At 35.4% G+C, this 22,515-nt stretch overlaps 1 protein-coding gene across 6 annotated transcripts in view; it reads left to right on the plus strand.

Moving 5' to 3' along the window:
* SUCO (SUN domain containing ossification factor) overlaps window positions 1-22,515 on the plus strand; it is a 59,270-nt gene that overhangs the window by 15,592 nt on the left and 21,163 nt on the right. For 2 of the 6 annotated variants that reach the window (XR_013812918.1, XM_079760665.1), the window contains exons 4-17: window positions 1,687-1,838; window positions 2,878-3,015; window positions 3,242-3,398; window positions 4,049-4,172; window positions 4,903-5,039; window positions 6,077-6,144; window positions 8,918-9,025; window positions 10,421-10,526; window positions 12,450-12,470; window positions 12,676-12,731; window positions 13,206-13,297; window positions 15,519-15,584; window positions 21,054-21,122; window positions 21,894-21,984. Coding sequence is in view for 5 of the 6 variants with exons in the window: in XM_079760665.1 (XP_079616791.1) it covers window positions 1,687-1,838; window positions 2,878-3,015; window positions 3,242-3,398; window positions 4,049-4,172; window positions 4,903-5,039; window positions 6,077-6,144; window positions 8,918-9,025; window positions 10,421-10,526; window positions 12,450-12,470; window positions 12,676-12,731; window positions 13,206-13,297; window positions 15,519-15,584; window positions 21,054-21,122; window positions 21,894-21,984 (1,385 nt within the window). In the remaining variant the exon portion in view is untranslated. The remainder of the gene's footprint in view (window positions 1-1,686; window positions 1,839-2,877; window positions 3,016-3,241; window positions 3,399-4,048; window positions 4,173-4,902; window positions 5,040-6,076; window positions 6,145-8,917; window positions 9,026-10,420; window positions 10,527-12,449; window positions 12,471-12,675; window positions 12,732-13,205; window positions 13,298-15,518; window positions 15,585-21,053; window positions 21,123-21,893; window positions 21,985-22,515) is intronic. The other 4 variants (XM_079760666.1, XM_079760669.1, XM_079760668.1 and 1 more) reach the window with 4 other exon arrangements.

The following is a 22,515-nucleotide window of genomic DNA, read 5'->3' on the forward strand; positions in this document are numbered from 1 at the left end:
TAACAAAGTTTAATCACTTTTGTGGAATATGAATTAATAATAGGTTAAAATGTTTTCCTTTTTTCTTTCATATGTCCCAAATATTATTTTTAATTTTGTACCCCAGATTTTATGAAAGATACTAAAAACTAGACCAGAATGTAAGCCTACCAGAATGCTGAAGCATCTGGAAACCATTTAATATCAGACATGCCTGAAGGAACTGGGGATATTTGAGCTGGAAGAAGGACTAAGGAAAAACTATCTCACATATTAACAGAAATAAATTTCAGCTCAAAATGAGGGAGAATTCTCTTTTTTAAATTCAGCTAGAGCTATTTTATGACTTAATTGGGTTATTTAAGGAGATGTAGTAAGTTTCGTTTTGTTGGCTTCTGGAAGACATTTGTCAAAGATTTGTGCCTGAGAGAGAAGTGATCTCTGTAGCCCTTCTAATTACGTGACTCTCCTGAACAGTCCTACCATTGTTCATTTTCCAGAATTTTTCATCAGGCATACTCTTGCTCAAACACTTTGAAGTGCTTATTGCACATCTTATAGACCTGTGCTGTTCAGTATCGTGGCCACTGGCTACATGTGACTGTTGAGCCCTGGAAGTTCATCTAGTCCAAACTGAGATTTGCTATAATTACAAAATATACATCAGATTTAGTTTGTAAAAGAAAAGAGTGCAAAATACCTCAAATTTTTACATTAAATACATGTTGAAATGATAATACATACAATATTTGTTAACAATGTAATAATAGTCCTTATTCTTAAGGCCTCCACCATAAAAACTATTTACATTCCATTGTGAATTTTTCATTTCAGTGTAAATAATTTGCCAAATGATCACATTTTGTATTCTGACTATGCCTTGTATTTTCTTTCTGCTCACATACTGGCCCTCCTTTTCTTCAGGGTCCTAGTTTTTCTGTCCATAGTCTCTTCTCTGAACTGAGCATGAGCACCTCTCACTTGATATTCATTTAGTAAGCATTAAATGTCTGGTGCATGCTAGGTACTGGGAATATGAAGATCAAGAGAATATAGTCTTTACTCAAGGTGTTTATAGAAGAGTTGAGGAAGAAGAGATGTATAGATGTATAGATGTTGTGATAAAATTGTACAGGGAACATTGGAGCCTAGAGGAAGGGGGATGGCTAATTCTATTTAGGGTTGGCTGTGGGGGAGGAGGTGCTGGTAGGGTTTTCAAACATGAGTAGATATTAGGTAGATTTCAGACTGTGTTTGGGAGGGGCAAATGGCTCAGAACACCCAGGACTGAAGGAGCAGCAAGATTCCTAATGGCCTTCTAATGTTACTTGTACATGCCTTGTGTTGTTTTTGATACTCATTATCTTCTTAACTTCTCAGGGGCAAGAACTGTGTGTTGTATTATTTTGTACATTTACATAGAATTTCTATGTTGCTAGTAGGATTATTTAATTACAGTAAGAGGGAAATATTTGTAGGTCCAAAATAGGAAATAGGAAAGACAAAAGATAAGCTCCTTTGTCCTAGTTTATGTATTTTAATATGAGCTATATTCCTTAGGGTGGTAATATTGGAAGAAAGGACTTTCACTCTTTTGGTGAACATTCTTTATATTGCCACTTTTGAGGTATGCTTTTTATATAGTCCTGTTCAGCTAAAGAGATAATTTATTAATCTCAATATTTAATATAAATTTCTTTAAAACAGAATATGGAGTCAAAAACGTTAAGTCCACCTGTGATTGAGACACACTCTACAATTGATCTACATGAAGATTCTTCTGGTTTAGTGGGCAGTGAAAACATTGAAAATATTTCCAGTTCATCTACCTCAGAGATCATTCCAATCTCAAAACTTGAGTAAGTGTTTAGAAAGAGAGAAAAGAAAAAAGAATCTCATTAGATAGAAAAATTTCTTTATAGAATCAGTCAGCTTGCTACTCACATTTGAAGTTTACGCTATATAGCAGACCTAAGTTATAATGCCTGTCTTTTTATTATTTTTTTAGTATAATGAGATTATAATGATTATTTATTTTGCTGCCTAACGCAGTGAAACTGATTAGATCCCAGCAGTGAAATCTCTATATCATTTAGGTAAAGTAAGGTTCTAGTTATTTAAGAAACACAATACTTACTTGAGTAATCTTTTCTATAATTATGAAAAATTCAAGTGTCAAATTAGTCACTGCATTAAGTATCACTATGGCATTCCAATATATAATTATGTGTTTGTGTGAATACCTACCTTTTTCAAATTTGATAATAAATATTCAGAACACGTAGGCTTAAGGTTTTATTAATTTAGAAAACCTATTATGTAATTCTCCTAGCTCCTTTGAGCAACAGTACAAAGAACAAAATAAAATTTCCTTAATACTACTTTAAGGATTTCCTTTATCAAATGAGTTAATATATATACAGTGCATAGGACAAAATCTGGCATATAGTAAGAATATATGTGTCAGTTAATATTATCATTACCTTTTCTTTACCACAAGCACTTTAAAAATAAAACACATATTCTTCTTAAGAATGTAAGGGACGGGTTGAAGGAACTGTACATAGAGATGTTCCAGTTACCATTTAAGAGTTTGTCCCAGTAAGGGACAAGGGAACAGAAGACGTGCTTAGTATTTAAAACTTTTAAATACTTTTTTTTTTTTTTTTTTAATGCTTGTTCCAGAAAGAATTCAAGGCTGGATAGTGTATATCTGAACAGTACCTTATTTTCTCATTATATTGAACATGACTCTCTAGTGAAATGGAAGTGATGTAGGGAAAAGTATTCTTTTCTGGCTTAGATTATGTTTTGGAAATCACTGATATCATTTTTAACTTATTCTACGTAACGTGAATAAAATGATCAGCTTGTTGTTGTTTTTGTTTCTATTTTTAGTGAAATAGAAAAATCTGGTACTATTCTTATAGCCAAGCCACACGAAACTGAGCAACCTGAAACTGACTGTGAAGTTGGTGAGGCCCTGGATGCCAGTGTTCCCACTGACCAGCCTTCCTTTGTCAGTCCCCATGAAAGGTGGGTGTGAGCAGCGGTTGCCTTTGTATGACTCTGTAGTAACAGCAGTGTCATATTCAAGTGGACTTTGGTGGATGCTTGATTCCACTTTCTGACTGAGAGAAAGCTGATCCCCGTTGTGCTCCTTTTTCGGTTTACTTTGTATATGATAATTGTAACAGTTTAGATTGTATAAATTTGTTATTTAATTAAAATTTGTTTAAATGTCTCTTTTGTTTTCAAATAGCCTTGTTGGCCAGCATATAGAAAATGTGTCCTCTGCACATGGTAAAGGAAAGATAACAAAATCAGAATTTGCATCAAAAGTTTCAGCAAGTGATCAGGGTGGTGGTGATCCAAAATCTGCATTGAATGCTTCAGATAATTTAAATTTAAAAAATGAGGTAGGTATTATGCATTGCACTATTTCCTAATTTGTTATTACAACACATTTTTGTTGTTAGCTAATCTTATAATTTGCTAACCATATTTGGCGTAAAATCAGGGGTTAAGTAGTTAATGAAGAATGTGAAACAGAAGTGAGCTGTGCTCCCTGAGAGCAAGTTTTTACTTTATGGTACTATTGCCAGTACACTGTTTATGTGTAAGTTGTTCCTCATATGAACTCTTTGATTACATGCAATTAAGTGGCTTTCTGCCACTATCACCCTTTGATATCAGATACATAAAGTCTTTAATTAAGCAGGTTCTAGAGAGCTATATAGAAGCAGCTATGACTATTAAATTTAAGTATCTTCAGAATATTAGTTGAACTGAATAATACAAGGTTAAATTTAGGCTCTTCAACCAGAATTATTTCAAAGGGATGTTTTACCTTTCATTATTTGTGTGTGAAATACTAGACTGGCTTATATGGAAGAGTGATTCTTACCATAAAGACAGGGCTCATCCCAGTGTGGCAGTTAACTTTCCTTTCTCCTTCTGAGTTCTACTTTGATTTCAGATAGAGACCAAAAATGTCTTCTTTGGAACTATTTAAATTGCAAAGGATGTCTTTGTATTCTGTGAAAGTTAAAATCTTTGTTTCTTTCAGAGTTCTGATTATATAAAACCAGAAGAAATTGACCCTGCATCTGTGACAAGTCCCAAAGACCCAGAAGATATACCAACATTTGATGAGTGGAAGAAAAAAGTTATGGAAGTAGAAAAAGAAAAAAGTAAGATAGCACTGTGATTCCTTTTTATTTTCTTTTTATAAAGGAACTTAAATATGCTTTTCTCTTTTTAATTAGTAAAATAAAAGAAAACTTTGAAAACTTTTTAAAGTTAATACTTACCAATGTACTATTAATTACCCATATGTAATTTATCTGTGTATAATTATATACAGATTAATTCTAATTAAAATCCATTCTTATAAATTACTCAATGAGGATAAAATAAGGTAAAGATAGCAGAGCAGTGATAGCGGTGATTTCATATCAGTTTATGAGAGGAAAATTAAGGTATGGAAAGTTCTGAGTCATAAAGCTTTAAACTGTAAATACAGTTGCACTAAAGATATTAATACTTTCTTTTTGCTCTTGTAGACCAATTCTCAGAGTTAAGAATTCTTAATATTGGGGACAAAGAGGATAGCATTCATCCTTAATAGAATTAAATATGTATTTTATATTTTTAAAAGCTTTGATTCTTATGGATGAACTTCACTTTGTGTTATATTATTTAGGCATAAGTTAAGCAATGTGGTTTTTTGTAGCTAATTTGTGTGATTGGGGTATTTTAAAGCGATTGAGGTGAAGCATTTTGAATTTCTCAATGGGTTTTAAAAATATTCTCTTAAGCATTAAAACCTGTTCTTTTCTAGACAGCATCCTGTTGCTTTTGAGATCATTATGTTGCTGGGTTATTTTCAATCATAATCATCATATATATGTTTGTAATAAGGTTTGTCTGCAGGTCAGTCGATGCATGCATCTTCTAATGGAGGTCTACATGCCACAAAAAAGGTCCAGAAAAATCGAAATAATTATGCCTCAGTAGAATGTGGTGCCAAAATTTTGGCAGCTAATCCAGAAGCCAAGGTACTTAAGTATAAAAATTTTCTACACATATAGGAAGCTAGTGACTTTAATAAATATAGGCAGTGATTTTCTGGGGACTATATTTTAACATGAGCTGTTTCCTAATGCACTAGTAAACGTAGGATTATGCTTTTAAAGAGCTCTTCTTGTGTGAATTAAGTTATATTTGTTGATATACTGCACTCTATTTCTTTTGAAGACTTATTTTTTAGAGCAGTTTTAGGTTCATAGCAAATTAAGAGGAAGGCACAGAGATTTCCCATCTGCCCCCCCCCCCCTTACATATTACATTGCCTTCTCCATTATCAGTATATCCCCCACTAGAGTGATACATTTATTACAGTTGATGAACTTACACTGACACATTATTATCATGCAAAGCCCATAGTTTTCAATCATTTGGTGGGTTTAGACAAATTATGTAATGACATGTATCCATCATTTTGGTAGTATGCAGGGTATTTTCACTGCCCTGAATAGCCTCTGTGCTCTGCCCATTCATCCCTTCTTCCCCCCAATCCCTGGCCACCACTGATCTTTTTAGTACCTAATAGTTTTTTCTTCAGAATGTCAAGTAGTTGGAATCATACAATATGTAGCCTTTAAGATTGGTTTGTTTTACCTAGTAACATACATTTAAGTTTAGTCCCATTCTTATGCCTTGTTGGCTCATTTCTTTTTAGTGCTGAATAATATTCCATTGTCTGTATGCATATCACAGTTTATCCATTTACCTACTTAAGGACATGTTCCCTGTTTTTAATTAAACCTGTGTGAAATTTTAAAAAAGGAATAGCCAATAGAGAATCCTTTTTCTTTATAGTAATAGACATTTAATTTCAAATGTGTTGTTGTAAGGCTAACAGTGCTATAGCCATAACTGGTAATTTTTAGCCAAATTAGTGTTTTTCCCCAAATGAGTGTTTCAGAGTCAGGTGTGTTTTAAGATCTAAAAATATAAAAATCCTAGACAGCTTTAGAATTGAAATAAATATTTTTACTTAAGTAATTTATTCCTTCCCCTCTTTTTAAACTAGAGTACATCTGCTATTCTTATAGAAAATATGGATCTTTATATGTTGAATCCTTGCAGCACTAAGATTTGGTAAGTAATATAAAATTTGATAAAGCACACTCTATATATCCTATATAATAAAAGGCTAATATGCAAATTGTCCCCTCGGGAGTTCCACCGCTCGCTATGATGTGTGCTGACCACTAGGGGGGCATTGCGGAACGAAGGCAGGCCCTGGCTGGCAGCTGGAAGGCCCCAATCAACCCTGATTGCAAGACAGGCCTAGGGACCCTACCCATGCATGAAATTTTTGTGCACCAGGCCTCTAGTATGTACATACTATATTAAACTTTTGTGTTGGGGTTAGATTGATTTGTTCATGTAGTCACTTAACAAGCACTTGTGATTGATTGGTGCTGGTAATGTACTTACCTTATATCCTGGGATACAAAATTAGGACAAAATGCTTTTCCTATGAAGGAGGTAAAAAACAAAACAAAAACACCAAACCAAACCAGTGATATCTAGCAGGGTTCTGTTACTAAAAGACAGAGAGGAAAATGTGAAATAACCAATTAGTGTTTATTAAATAATTAGAGGCCCAATGCATGAAGATTCGTGCAAGAATGGGCCTTCCTTCCCCTGGCTGCCGGCACTGCCCTGCCGCTCGGCATCTGCATATGCAAATTAACCCACCATCTTTGTTGGGTTAATTTGCATAATCCTGATTGGCTGGTGGGCATCATGAAGGTACAGGCAGTTAGCATGTTACTCTTTTATTAGGTAGATTCTATAAAATGGAGATAATAGCCTTTGCAGTTTAAGGATGGATTAAATAATCTAACATGGTATCTGACCCAGGGTGAGCATTCAGCATTCAGCGCATGTCAGCTTGCTTGCTGCATGAGTAATCTCTCTGACACCTGATTGTTTTTACCATTTCCTAGAACTTGATTCTGTTGTTGTCCAAGATTACACACACTATGTTAATTTTAATGCTTTTGATTTATTTAATATTTAAATGTCGGTATATGATCTCATTTAATGTAATAGCTTATTAAAGTATTGAGTGCTAGATGTCATGAGTATTTCTTTTCTCCAAATGCCATATACAGTTTTAGTTTACACACATGGCACCATATTTTTCATTTCTTTTTCTAAGCAGCAAGATTTGTGGCATTTTTCCATGTCCATAAATATAGGTCTCTGGCATAATTTTTTAACAACAGCTTTATTGCTTGACCGGCGTGGCTCAGTGGCTGAGTGTTGACCGATGAACCAGAAGATCATGGTTTGATTCCCAGTCAGGGCACATGCCCAGGTTGTAGGCGCAATCCCCAGTGGGGGGCGTGCAAGAGTCATCTCATCATTGATGTTTCTATCTCTCCCTCTCGCTTCCTCTCTGAAATAAAAAAAACATTAAAAAAATAAAAATAAAAACAGCTTTATTGAGGTATCATTGGATATCATTGGAATACAATGAACTACATGTACACTAAACTGCAGCATGTCAAAGTGTACAGTTAATTCACTTTGACATTTTATACATGAAACCATCACCTAATAAAGATAGGGAACATATCCATCACCCCCCAAATTTTCATGTGCTCCTTTGTAATTTTTCCTCCTACCACCCTCACCACAGCAATTACACATCTGTTTTCTATCGCTATAAATTACACTTTCCATATTTCTATATAATGGGAATATGTAGTTTCTTGTGCCATTTTTAACAGCTCTATGGTATTTTATTGTCTGGGTGGGCAATGAAATCAGTCCTCCTTTGTGAATCCTCTATGCCCGTGGTCAGTAAACTGCGGCTCGCGAGCCACATGCGGCTCTTTGGCCCCTTGAGTGTGGCTCTTCCACAAAATACCACGGCCTGGGCGAGTCTATTTTGAAGAAGTGGCGTTAGAAGAAGTTTAAATTTAAAAAATTTGGCTCTCAAAGGAAATTTTAATCTTTGTACTGTTGATATTTGGCTCTCTTGACTAATGAGTTTGCCGACCACTGCTCTATGCTAAACATTTAGGTTGACTACCATCCCCAACCCCCAAACTGTGCTTTGGTGTATTAAAATATATAAACAAGAATGAATGTTTGGAGTCATGTATCCTTAGGATAAATTTCAAAAAATGCATTGCTAAATCAAAGGCTATGGTACTTTTTGAGACAATATACACTGAGTGGCCAGATTATTATGATCTCTGAACGCATAATAATCTGGCCACTCAGTGTATGTGTGTGTGTGTGTGTGTGTGTGTGTGTGTGTGTGTGTGTGTATATATATATATATATATATATATTAGAGGCCCAGTGCATGAATTCGTGCATGGGTGGGGTCCGGCCAGCCTGGCCAGGGGGAGGGGACATGGGCGTTTGGCTGGCCTGCCTGCTGGTCAAACTCCTGGTCGAGGGGACAATTTGCATATTAGCCTTTTATTATATAGGATATACACTGAGTGGCCAGATTATTATGCGTTCAGAGATCATAATAATCGGGCCACTCAGTGTATATGCCAAACTGCCCTAGACTAGTCAGTTTATACTATCACTAGCTGTTCTTAGTAAAGTCATTTCTTCTCCAAGAATGACCTTTCTCATTAAAAAAATAATCTTTAAAAAAATATTATGGCATAAAATCAAGATCTGTTTATTTGTAGTCTCCCCTCCCCCACTAAAGATATGCTTGGGAAATATCGGTGTTCCCTTATAGATAACTAAGGCTGCAAATCCCCCTTCTTCATTTTTAAACAAGTCACTTTATGAACATCTGGTTTATGCAAACTATTAATGTAATGTTTAATATGAACTGTTGTTTTAATTGGTTTATCTAAATTGTCTTGTTTTGTTTTTTTTGAAGGTTTGTTATTGAACTTTGTGAACCAATTCAAGTAAAGCAGTTTGATATCGCAAATTATGAATTATTTTCTTCTACCCCTAAAGACTTTCTGGTTTCTATCAGTGACAGGTAAATTCTAAAGTTGGTTTCTATAAAATTTATGCTGGATCTCTAGAATAAAATTTTTTTAACTGGATCACTTTTTAAAATTTTAATTATTTTATGTTTTATATTAATGTATTAATTTATAGGACCAGTAATAATACTACTGTAGTGTAGGCACTTGTTAAGTAGTTTACTTTCATTAATTCATTTAGTGCTTCTAACAACCATATATTATTGCCTTCTAAGATGAGGTCTTTTGAATGTTCTTAAAAAAATGAGTAATTTATATCATGAATTTATATCATGAGGTATACTTTTGTTAAAGTATATTTTGAAACTTTTTTGTTGGTGTGTGTGATGATAAAAGAAAAACTAAACATAATTTGTAATGAATTCGGTAAAGAGCCACAATTCTGTCAACCAAAGGTAACTATTATTAACATGTTATATATTTCTTCATGTTTTCTATGTATTTATTTACTAATCCTACAAGTAAATTCAGTTTTTACTGCTTACATCCTGAAAATATTCTTTTGTCTTTTAAACAGATTATTTTAAATGAGTACTTAATATTTCCTCCTCAATGAAGTTTATTCATTCTATAAATACTTTTTGAGTGCCACCAATGTGCCATGTAGGATGCTGTTATTTATTTAACCATCCTTCTATTATTGATCATGAAGGGTTTTCCATGGCGTTTCTTCCCCACCCCACACTGAGCATTGCGTATTTTTAAAATAAATCTTCAAGACCTCTTGAGAATTCCATCCATTTTTTCCTCCACTAATCTTGCTCCTTTTTTCTAAGCTGAAAATATTTATAATGTCACATGGCCATATCAGCTTTGACAGTGTGTGTTGTGTTTTTGTGATAATAGAGCACATGCTATAATAATAAATGATAACTTTAAGTTTTTTATATTAGATTTCCTTTTCAAGATGGTATAGCTATGTTAGATTTGTGAAATGCAAATATGATTTTAAAAGGTCTCTTCTGTTTCCCTGCCCATCAGTATTTTTATTTATACTTTATTTCATCGCGCACTGGTCAGCACAGGAAGAGTAGCACCTCCTTCTTCCACAACAATCTGGCTACTTCCCGCTTCACAACTTCCAGTTTACTTGAAAGCCCTCTCAAGAAGCAATCCTGATCCCATTTTCATCTTCTTGTCTTCCCTTCTATTTGATAATGGTGTGATTTTTCAAAATGTTCTTGCTCCATATAAAGGAACCTGTTAGAGTTTTAGTTGGAAAAGAAAATGTATGTATTCCACTCAATATTTAACTCCTATTTAAACTATGTTAAGTCACAGTGTTCACCTGGAGAGGAAAAAAGTATTAATGACATATTTTGAAGATGTGATGGGACCTCTCAATATGTATTTCATGATTTTTTACAAAGAATATTTCTATTTTCTAGGTATCCCACAAATAAGTGGATTAAACTAGGGACTTTCCATGGTAGAGATGAGAGGAACGTCCAGAGTTTCCCTTTAGATGAACAGATGTATGCAAAATATGTGAAGGTAATGTTTACACATACGGGACTGTGTTCCAGAATGAAAACACACCTATTACTCATACTTTATAACCTCACTACACCTGCTTAGAAATCAGAAAAATTAAGTGGAAATTTACAGAAGTATAACATTTAATAAAATAATTTTTACTTGGATACATTATTTGCTGAGACAAATAGTAATATATTCCCTGAGACGAATAGTAATATATGCTCTTTGGTGTTACTGGAAACCTAGGCCAGTTTTTTGATATTTGTGGCTCTGATGAAATCCCAGATTATAACTTTAATTTTCTTGAGTCTTTATATAAAAGCTCATCTTCATAGTATCATATTTCTCATTTCAAAACCTATATCAGTGTTAGTCATTGAAGTCTTTAAAGCAGGTCTGAATTCTTATTAGAATCTGATTTTTAAGTCATTTCAACTTTATTATCCAGTTATTTGTTGTTGTTATAGATTTTGCCTTTTATGTTCAAGTAAAATATTCTGTGTGTCCAAATACCAATTTCAAATAAAGTCAACTTTTAAATGTTTTTATTCAGTATCCCAGCTGCTTTCTCCACCAATAAGTCAAGTAGAATTATCACTCTTGAATTGATTTAGACTAAATATGGGAATTTTCTACTCTTCTCCTCCCTCCTTTTTTTCTTTAAAATAATAGCCATATTTTAAAGTACCACTGTGTCCATAATATGACCTTCTGGAATGACAGTAGCTCTAATTTCTCCCTTTTATTCCTTAAATGTGGAAACTTATAGCTACTAATTATCTTGTGGGATTTTACTGTCTGTGTCTTGTTAAGCATATATTAAATTGGCTTCTATAAGTAGATAAACTTGTAGTATTCTTACTCTCAGTATAAACATGCTAAATTTTATTTTGAAAATAGCTGATATTCTCAGAAAAATGAAGGTACATTTTCAGTTCCTTTAAAAATGAATACTGAAATAATTGTTTAATGGCCTTTTTATATTAGCACAGTTTCTACACTGTGATGAGGGAAAGTATTAACAATTATTTGGCAGGTGATATAATTATATTTAATTTTATAATTCATACAGTTCACATGTTATGAAATAATTCTGAGGATCCTCCTTTACACCGTCTACTTTGTTAATAATGAAACAGTATTTTCTTGTAGCATAAAAATATGCCAGAAAAGTCTCCCTACCTCGTCTCTTTGATGGTGGGAGACTATAGAGCATTTTGACAGTTTTCTAAAAAGTCTTTTTCAGTAGAATTATGTCTAAAACAAAAAAACATGAAATGTCATATAAATTTACCTTGATTTTTCATATCCCAAAAGAACTAAACCCAAATCTACAAACTACTCTTTAGTATCTTTAAAGTGGCTTGATATATACATATCTTCTAGTGCTTAAAGTTATGCCTGCATTATCATAGTATTCCAAAAATTCATGCTTCCCCTAATACAATTTATATACAATATTGTAAAATAATAAGTATTTCATTTTATGTTAGTTAATCTTTTTTCAATATGTATGTACATATATATGTATATCAACTTATGTATTAGTATATAAATTCATATGTAGGTATATATATGATACATAACAATATTTAAAGTAATATAAGCCACAGGTTGTTTCTAGAGACTTTTTTACATTTTGAAGGCTTTCTTAACTAACTGAGAAATAAAACAGCAGCAATGAATTTTAACTTAATAGCCTTAAAGTTAATTTATTTCATCACAGTGAGATTGTACTTTTTAGTTGTGATGATAAAAATTTAAATCATTGCTTTGATTTCTGTAAAGAATTAAGGGTACTACAATTTTATCCATCAAAGTACATTGCTTTCTATACTTTAATTGTGCAATAAAATTTACAAATATTAAATGTTGCTTGTGGCATGTTATCCAAACTTTGGAACTGATTTCTTTTTCTTTTCCTTTCTCTTGCTTCAGATGTTCATCAAGTACATAAAGGTTAGCAACCTTCTCTTTTGCAATATTGGATAATAGGGCATGGCATACTACTGCATGGCAAAAAACACACAAACCTTTACAAGTGATGATTTTGGGGAAATGAGAACTTTATTTTTAGAAGTGTTATAAATGAAAATCTGAGTACATTGTTGGATAATCTCAGAGCACGGTATTAACTTCCCATTTCATATGCTTTTATTCTTAGGTGGAGTTGGTATCCCATTTTGGATCAGAGCACTTTTGTCCATTAAGCCTTATAAGGTAACACAGAACAAAATACATTATTGAGTGGTTTATAAATAAAACAATACACAAAAATCCCAGTATGTTTAAAGTGAAGAAGTAATTTGCTATTCTGTGAAGTTAATACCACGGAAATATAAGCTCCTAAACTGTTTTTGCTCTTGAATATATTTTAAGAAAATGTCAAAATTTCCTCTGTTAAGTAAAAATAACCATCATTTTAGGTGTTGGGTTTAGTTTACTTGCTATTTTGCTATCACAGTAATACAGGAGACTTTTAGACTAATATCAGAACTTGGTCATTATATTTGTAAATGCCTTAAATAGATTAATTTTACATTAACAGTGGCTTACTGCAGTGTAAGGAATAGTCATTTTGAAGTCCAACCCTCAAAACAAGACCAAAGTTAATATATTTCATCATTTATTGTGAAGAGATAACTCTTAACTCCATTTTGTTTTGAGAATCTTTAATGAAGTTGTTGTTAATAGGGTATTTGGCACTAGCATGGTGGAAGAATATGAAGAGATTGCTGATTCCCAGTATCAGTCAGAACGGCAAGAATTATTTGATGAGGAGTATGGTAAGTGACTAGTATGTATATACTAGAGGCCTAGTGCACGAAATTTGTGCAGGGGTGGTGGGGGGGGGAGTGGTCCCCTCAGCCCATCCTACACCCTCTTGCAATCCCGAACCGCTGGCTCCGAACCACTGGCCTACCTGCCTGATTGCCCCTAACTGCTTGCCTGCCTGCCTGATCGCCCCTAACTGCTTGCCTGCCTGCCTGATCACCCCTAACCGCTCGCCTGCCTGCCCGATCACCCCTAACCACTCTGCCTGCCTGCCTGATCGCCCCTAACTGCTTGCCTGCCTGATCACCCCTAACCACTCTGCCTGCCTGCCTGATCGCCCCTAAGTGCTCGCCTGCCTGCCTGATCGCCCCTAACCACTCACCTGCCAGACTGATCACTCCTAACCACTCTGCCTGTCTGCCTGATCACTCCTGACCACTTGCCTGCCTGCCTGATCACCCCTAACCACTCTGCCTGACTGCCTGATCGCCCCTAACCACCTCTGCCTCGGCCCCTGCTGCAGCGGCTTTGTCCAAAAGGACGTCCGGAATGATGTCCAGAAAGTTGTTTGGCTGTCCAGTCTAATTAGCATATTATGCTTTTATTATTATAAATTTTTTTTCTTTTTTAAATTGTATAGTAATGGGTAACTATAGATCAGTTTAAAAAATTAATATGATGGTTGTCTTTAGACTTTAGGTTTGTTGTTTTTAACCTTAACTAATTTTTTCTTAAACCTATTTTCTAAAATGATTTTCTACTTTGTAACTTGACTTGTCTTCCAAGCTTATCAATCAGTATTTGTAATTGGAGCTCCCTTCCATAACATCTGTGCTATAAATTATGATACTTTATCTATGCCAGGGTCAAAACCTATTAAACTCATAAGATAACTGAAATAGTAGAATTGAGCATTAATTCCTTTGATTTGCTTTGGAGCCAAAAGCAAGCACATTGAAGCCTCTGAGACTTTGAAAAACACCTGTGAGCCTGAAGGGTTAGGAGGGTTTATGACACACTCCATTTCTACTTTATCAAGTCCTTCCTAGTTTTAAAGTCTCTTAAACCATAATCTGAACAAACTAAATTTTCCCTTCAGTGTTTCTATAAATGAAATGAAGACATTGCAAGGGGTTTGTAAAGTACATTGAAAACTTTTTGAATAAAAGTCTTATATATGCTGATTAACCCTTTGCACTTGCTTGCTTTTTTCTCGATTCCTTTATTCTACTCGGGATTTAATTTTTTAAATACCCCAGATTTTACAAAGTGCGGCAGTAGAATAAAAAACTGGAGTTTCATTTTATACAAACTTATTTATTTGGATTTTTTTATATTTCAAATTATTGATACATTCAAAGAGTAATTTTAATCTCGACATTCGAGTGCAAAAGGTTAGAATTTTGTTAATCAGTAGAATTACTTTCCTTGGTTTACATCTATTGGATAAGTGACTTCTGAATCTTATTTTCTTTTTGTCAACATATTTTAGATGTATAATGAATATCTATACTAATAAAAGGGTAATATGCTAATCAGGGGGGACATCTTCTGGACGTCCATCCGGACAAAACCACAGTGGCTGCGAGGGCCTAGGCTAGTGCCACGCAAGGGGGTGTGAGTGGGGCGGGGGCTGGGGGGGGGCGGCCCCTCTTGCAGAGCCGGCAAGAAGGCGGCACCGAGCCCCCTTCCGCAAAGGTAGCGTGGGACAGACCACAGCGTGGCCCAGTCCCAGTGCTGCCCCTTCCGCAGGGGCAGCAGCGTGGGCCCGGTCCAGGCACCACACCTCTGCAGAGGCTGGACGGGGTGCAACCTGCTGTGCCTAAACCTCCCACAGCCCCTCCCGCAGCCGGCCTGGCCCCAGATCGCCCCCCACCCACCAGTGGGTGGGGGGCAGGGCCAGCACTAAGAAGCAAGGGCCGAGGGCCTGCAGCTGCCGTGGCTGGCAGTGGCAGCGGCAGCAGCAGCAGCGGGGTGATGGGGGCAGCGCCTTCCCCTGATCATCCCGGTTTCCTCCCGAAGAGGAGGACATCCCCTGAGGGCTCCTGGACTATGAGAGGGGGCAGGCCGGGCTGAGGGACCTCTCTCTCCCGCCCCGAATTTTGTGCACCGGGCCTCTAGTTTATTATAAAATTTGTTTTAAATGTCAACTGACTTTGACATAATCTGAGCTGTTAAACATGTTATAGAGATAGTTCTCAATGTAAGTACCTTCATTGTCTCTTTAAACAGATTATCCATTGGATTATAATACTGGGGAGGATAAAGCCTCAAAAAACCTTCTTGGTTCCGCTACAAGTAAGTATGTTGGGGGTTTTCCCAGTCACTGTTAAAGTGTTTCTTAACTTTTTCTCCCTGACATATGTGGTCATTTTGTTGTGGTGTAGTTTAGGAGGCTCATCCTCCAAATGTTCAACTTTGAGTTGAATTTAGATACTGATTTTTGAAAGATAGTTCTATGGAAATAAAATTGAAAGGATGGATGAAAAGAAAGAGGAGAGGTAAAAACACAAGCATAAAGTTAGTTCTACTCTTAATTAAGTGTTCATAATATTAGGCAAATTCCTTACAGCAAGGAAAGGAGTATGAATTCACTTAGGGACAGACTTTTAAAGAGGTCCCAGACCTTATCAGTAGGAGCAGCTAAGTAACCATACTGGATGGGAAAGGAATTTGAATTGTAATTTCAGAGGTTGTTACCCACCAGTGAAATCCTACCAAGGGAGGATTCTTTCATCTGTGGATATGATTAGTTTCCTATTTAAATATAAACGCTGTTCCATAATAATAATGATTCCCAAGGAATAACAATAATAGTAATATTAATACACTCTTTGAAAACTAAAGAAACAGTGCCTATGATTAGTGGTTTTGTTCTTGTCATTCCAACCTACTATGTGAACCTAATGGTAGGCTAGCTAAGGAGACTTCTGGAAAAAACTGTTACTGACACTTTGTTTTTATATTAGAATGTGGGTAGGTATATTTTAATGTTTGTTATTTTTTATTATTCCTGAAGAATGTAAAAGTTACTAGAAGAAGCTTCCTTTTTATTTGGAGATTTAGAAGATCTTAGTAAAATAGATTAATTGCTTATGCTTTTTCCTTGTTGTTTTTAGTGAGTTAAATTGCTTGAGTTCCAGTCTCACAGCCCATTGACTCTAGCTCTTTTAGATACTCACCCATAGTACATATACTAAGCATATCTATCTAAGCCACAGTATCTGGAGTTGAGTTCTCTTTCTCTTTTATTTTCTCCTTCCTGTCTTCCTCTTTATATAGACTTGGGTGGATTTTTATTTTAGTCCTCACCCAAGGATATGTTACTGATATTTAGAGAGAAAGAAAGGGGGAGAGAGAAAGAGATAAAGATTGATATGAGAGAGAACTATTGATCGGTTGCCTCCCATATGTGCCCTGACTGAGGATCAAACCCACAACCTTTTTGGTGTACGTGATGCTGTTTTGCCTACCTGGTTATTAATACTAATTTTGATGTCCTTAAATATGTATTTAAAAATTCTATGTTACATAATACTCTTCATAGTTCAGTGTTGCTGAATTAGCTATGAGGAAGCATCATTATTTTATAGAGTCAGAAAATAGTCCCAGATAAAAGATCTCTAATTTTTTTGAAGGTTACTGGAAAGGGGGGAGCCTCTTAGGGAAATAATGCCTTAACTGTAATTTTAGATAAAGAAAAACCCATTGATATTTTTGGTTTCTTTTTCTATCTTCATACAGGATTAACGCATGGATACCACTAAAACCTAGTTATAGTTTAGTGGGGGTATTTCCCTATTTGTAATTACTACCCTGACCAATGTATTGTGTTCATTAATTAGATATAGAATCTGTTTTAGATCCTACTTTTTGGATTTTTCTCTTTGAAGGTGTATTTCCTGTTAACACAACATTTATTTTTATTTTTATGGCTCTTGAAGGGCAGTCCATTTATCTTCCAGTGTTCTAGGTGTTGGCAGAATTTGTATAGTGAGACTAGATGGGTGGGAGGATGTCAGCTGCGCCTAAGCATAGAAAAAGGGGTTTTAAAAGATCTTCATCTCTTGAAGTTTCAGAAGGAGAGAGGCAGCAAGAGCTGTGTTATCATAAGGCTGGTAGGCGTGACCTAACACTGCTGCCTTCTATGCCTGTGTCCTAGTTTTCTCTGAAGAGTCTGGGACTGTTTTTGCATCTGAGCTAGGTACCGCCTCCAAGATGGTGTAACTTTAAGGAGTAAATAACAGTGGAATCAGGTCAAAGAGCTAGTCTCTGACACTAGAATGTCCAAGTTTGACTACAATTATCACCACATTCTAAATTAGCTCAGTTGGCCGACTTTGAACCTAATTTATTGCAGGTATTTACATAGCATCTCCTAAACAATTCTGTCTTTAATCTTCATAGAAACTCCTTTTTCCTTTTGCTATTGAGCTGTTAGTAGCCATAGGTAATATATGTCACCAGAGTGTGTTGCTTCTGATGGGACTTGGTTATCAAAAAGCATGCATCCTGCATATTTAGAAATTCTTGATATTATATAGTTTACTTATGCCAAAAAGGAAGAAATTACTTAGAACGGGTTCTTGGTTCTGTGAGTATGTGTGTGCCAGTTCTGGCAACTCTTCACCTGATTCTTTCGATTACATTCTTGAACCAGAACATTTACATATTTTACATCAATAAGAATTTTTCATATCACTCTGCTCTCTTTGTGCGTTGTCCTGTGGATTTTCCAGACCACTCTCTATGTTGATGTTCTTGCAAGTCTGCCTTTACTCCTCATTATGGTCTGCCATTGCAGATCTGCTGAAGGCCAGGTTTCTGTGTGTTTGTTTAAGACAAAGTATAGTTTTTGTTATCAGTCAAAGTATTTTTTATGATTGTATATACTTAAAGTCCTAGAAGGAAGAGAGAGTGAAGCACGCTGCAAAAGTAGATTAATGCACACAGGAAGAAGTAGACTTTTTGTTGGTTTGTCTTGTTCCGTTGTAGCATAGGTCGTCTGTCTTCTGTGTCAAAAAGAGCCGTTGCTGTGCTGGACACTGAGTACAACATACTGATATTTGGTTCCTAGGAGGATTTAATTTTTAAAGGGAGGATATGGGATGAATAGTTGCCTAACTCAAAGATAAGGGGGTTAGCTAATCCAGGAGAAATTAGGGAGAGGTATCTAACTTGGCACTATCTTTCAGATTATTACCTTTGCCTATACTGAAGGCTTTTTAGTGGCCTGATGACCATCATGGCAGGCTTGTCATGTGTTTGGGTCCAGATTGAGAAGGGTCAGAGTAGAATATTCACAAAGCTGCTTTCTCTTGAAAGACAAAAATAAAAGATTACATTTGGCAGTGTTCTCTGAACATAGCAAAACTAGTTCTTGTAGGTTAGATGGGTTGAGAAAGTATAAATTTGCTAAATTTTGCTTCTGTTAACTTAAGTGGCCCCTGAAATGATGATAAATAATATTTTAAAGTGATGGATAGTATAAATCTTTACTGTATATGTTAGCATTAAAATTTAGCTTAAAATATGCTCTAAAGCTACTTTCTTTGTACAGATTAATAGACATGTTCTTTTCTTAAATCGTCATATATAATAAAAGGGTAATATGCAAATTGACCAAATGGCCAATGACCGGTTGCTATGGTGCACACTAACCACCAGGGGGCAGATGCTCAATACAGGAGCTGTCCCCTGGTGGTCAGTGCACTCACACATGGGGAGTGTCGCGGGAGCCACTAAGCCGTCAGTTGGACATCCCCTGAGGGCTCCCGTCTGCAAAAGGGTGCAGGCCGGGCTGAGGGACACCCCCCCCCCCAGTGCACAAATGTTGTGCACCGGGCCTCTAGTTCTTTGATAATAAATGCCCAAAAATTTGAAATCAGAGGTAAGAATTGCTCTTGGAAGCCCAAGGGACTAGAGCCGTGGTCGGCAAACTCATTAGTCAACAGAGCCAAATATTAACAATACAACGATTGAAATTTCTTTTGAGAGCCAAATTTTTTAAACTTAAACTTCTTCTAACGTCACTTCTTCAAATTAGACTCGCCCAGGCCGTGGTATTTTGTGGAAGAGCCACACTCAAGGGGCCAAAGAGCCGCATGTGGCTTGCGAGCCGCAGTTTGCCGACCACGGGACTAGAGCATAGACTTGATTCCAGCATTGACTGAGCTGCAGCTAGCAGGCTAAGAAGAAGAGCCCATACTGCTATTGCACTATTGGTTGACATTAAAAGTGGGTTTATGAGGAAATAACAGTTTCCATTGCTACTTCATCTTGGTTTGTGAGGATATATGGAGTTTCCATTCCTCTTTTTATCTCATGCTGAGGCATTTCCTTAGTCCTTAGAACTAAGGCTGTTTCTCTGTTTACCAGTTTACCAGGCCAATGGACAAGGTTGACCTATAATCTTAGATATTAAAAAAGGAAATACAAAGCTTTCGAGTGTCATACTAATAATGATTGGAAACAGTTGCCCTGCTTTATTGTCTTTCAGACTGTAGAATCATATTTATGTAAAGATCAAAGCTAATAACTCTACTGGTTATAACTTTTGAAGCGGTCTAGAGTCTCCCACTATTCCTACCATAAAGCACACATTTACAGGATCAACTTCAGGTGACAGTTCCCAGCCTTCTTGATTGGCTCCTTTTCCTCCTACATCCTTTCCAACTCTTCACATCTGTGGTTTTCATGGAAAGAGTGATAAAAACCCTGTGGATCTCTCAAGGAATCCTAAGGAGACTAAGATGGAAATACTGCTGAGTCTTAATATGTAGCCCATGCCAGATCTTAGTATTTTAATAAGAGAAATACCTGATACTGATGAATTAATTTCTAGTGGCATGTCAGAGGTTAGATTGGGGATGGAAGTTAATGTCCCTGGAAGTTCCATTATATGATAGAAGGAAGCCAGCTCTTTGTCTAGTTCTGCTGTTTTGTGCTCCTCACGAACCTTCGGCTATTTAAATAGATATGAAGGTTGGCACCACTGTACTCTTTATCCAAACATCCTCTTTGGAAAGAGGCAGGCAGAATGAGCAAATATGTAGATTGCTCTACATCCAACAATTGCAGTTTTATGTCTTTCAATGAATCTGCCTATGCTCATACTCCCCAGTTCACAAAAGAATTTGTGTGATTACTGTCCATAAAACATTATCAAAAGTTATCAAAGAAAATTGATTCTATGCAGTATTAGTTTGGGGTTTAATCACATTACCAATAGATAGTATATGTTTATAGTTGAAAATAAAATCTTTCTGTTGCCCTTTGGGTAATAATCTTTTCATTTTGTTTATTTTTACCTATAATAATCACCTGTTTAGGAAAAACTTGTTTCCTCAGGTTTTTTGGCTTTTGTTTTAAACTGTAGAACATTCTTAAAGAAAAACAGGCTTTTCTGTAAAATACGATTTGGTTGTCACATTTCTTCCCTGTCTATATGTTGAATTAAACTTGAATTTTGTAAGGCTGAAGACAGTGTTTTGGTAAAAAGTTTGGGAAAGTTTTTTTGTTTTGTTTTTTTAAATATAGTTAACTTTTAAATTCCTTCTGAACATAACAATTCAGATTTATGCTTTATACTTTTTTGGCTGAAATTTGTGTCCTATATTGGACTTACATAGTAAGGTGAATAAAAAAGTAATTAGTCCAAAAAAATGCAAAAAGACCATTATAAATGGTTCTTTGATGATCTGATATTAAGTCATATGAGAATATTTAGGTGTATTGGTATTTCTTTCTGATTGAATTTTGTTTTAGATGCCATTCTAAATATGGTGAATATTGCCGCTAATATTCTTGGAGCAAAAACTGAAGACCTGACAGAAGGTACCTAATACTTTTATGGGTCTTTTAAAAATATCTGATACTCGAGGGAAAATTCCTAGTTAGGAAAATTAGTTAATAAGCCAAGCAGTTTGATTTTTCATTTAGAGATTTAGAAATGATCCAAAGGAACCTACCAGTCTTCTGTTATTCATTGTTTATTTCAGTTGCACAAATTCTCTTTTATAATAGGATCCTGTCTTTATAAAATTCATAAATTTGTTTTTTGATTCTTCCTTGCTATAGAAGTATAATGATCTTATCTCTTTCCTGAGGTTTTGGTGCCCTAATGGTACTTCACGTATGCTTCATTTAGCAAATAGCTACTCAGTTTAGAAAGCAATCCCTCCACCCCCTTACAGAATGCCAAATAAGAGTGTTATTAATAAGGAGAAGTAATCTTGCCCTTTAAAAACAACAGCTTAGTTCCAAGTACAAACTTAAAACTACCTATTTATTTCTTTTCCTTCTCTTTAGAAACTCTTTCAGGTGTCTAGAAGGCATACTAACCATGTGAGATTACACGGAAGTTGCTCATCCTATTTGCTTTAGTTACCTGAGAAGCTGAGAAAGAATACACATTATTTGTGGTTGTGACCTTGTACAATCATATCTTTCTAAAAGAACATGGATGAAAATAGTCTGTAGTAGCAAACCTATTTGGCTTTTTTCTTCTATCCTGAGAAATTAAAGATCTTTATTTGTTATAGTGAAATAGTTTCTTGGTATAGCTTTTAAAAATTAAACTCAACATGGGCATCTTTCTTACAATAGGAAATAAAAGTATATCTGAGAATGCCACTGCTGCAGCTGCACCCAAAATGCCTGAATCCGCTCCTGTTTCAACTCCTGTTCCTTCACCTATGTAAGTTACATCGTGATATTCGAGTTCTCTTAAAATGTAGAACCAAGTCTATTAGTATATAAAAAGTACTTGTGATTTGTGAGTGAAATGATTATTATGTATAGAAACCTTCAAATCCTGGGGCAGACATGCTACAGCGACTTAAAACATCTTTGAGTTGTTTTTGGGTACTAGGAATACACTTTACTCCAAACCAACTATTTGTTGTTTTGGTATTATGTGTTACTTTTATTATTCACAATACTGAATTTTTTCCTTATTGCAAATAATTGACATAACTCTACAACATAAGTTTGAAGATAACTTTCAAAGGCCTGTTTTTATTAAGTTCAAATTTAAAAGCATTGATTAAGTATCTGTGCTATGTCTAGAAAAGTATGAAGGGTACCTGAAATACCTAGAGCAGTGACTCCTAAATATGTGTTTGTCACACAGCAAACTCTTACAGTGTTTACTTTCTCAAATCGAATGATATAGGTCTTTTCCAGGTTGCAGTGGGGCACTTTGGGCAGGGATGTATGCATTTCTGTA

The sequence above is a fragment of the Cnephaeus nilssonii genome (assembly GCF_951640355.1).
Source record: "Cnephaeus nilssonii genome assembly, chromosome: 21".
Lineage (NCBI taxonomy): Eukaryota > Metazoa > Chordata > Mammalia > Chiroptera > Vespertilionidae > Cnephaeus > Cnephaeus nilssonii.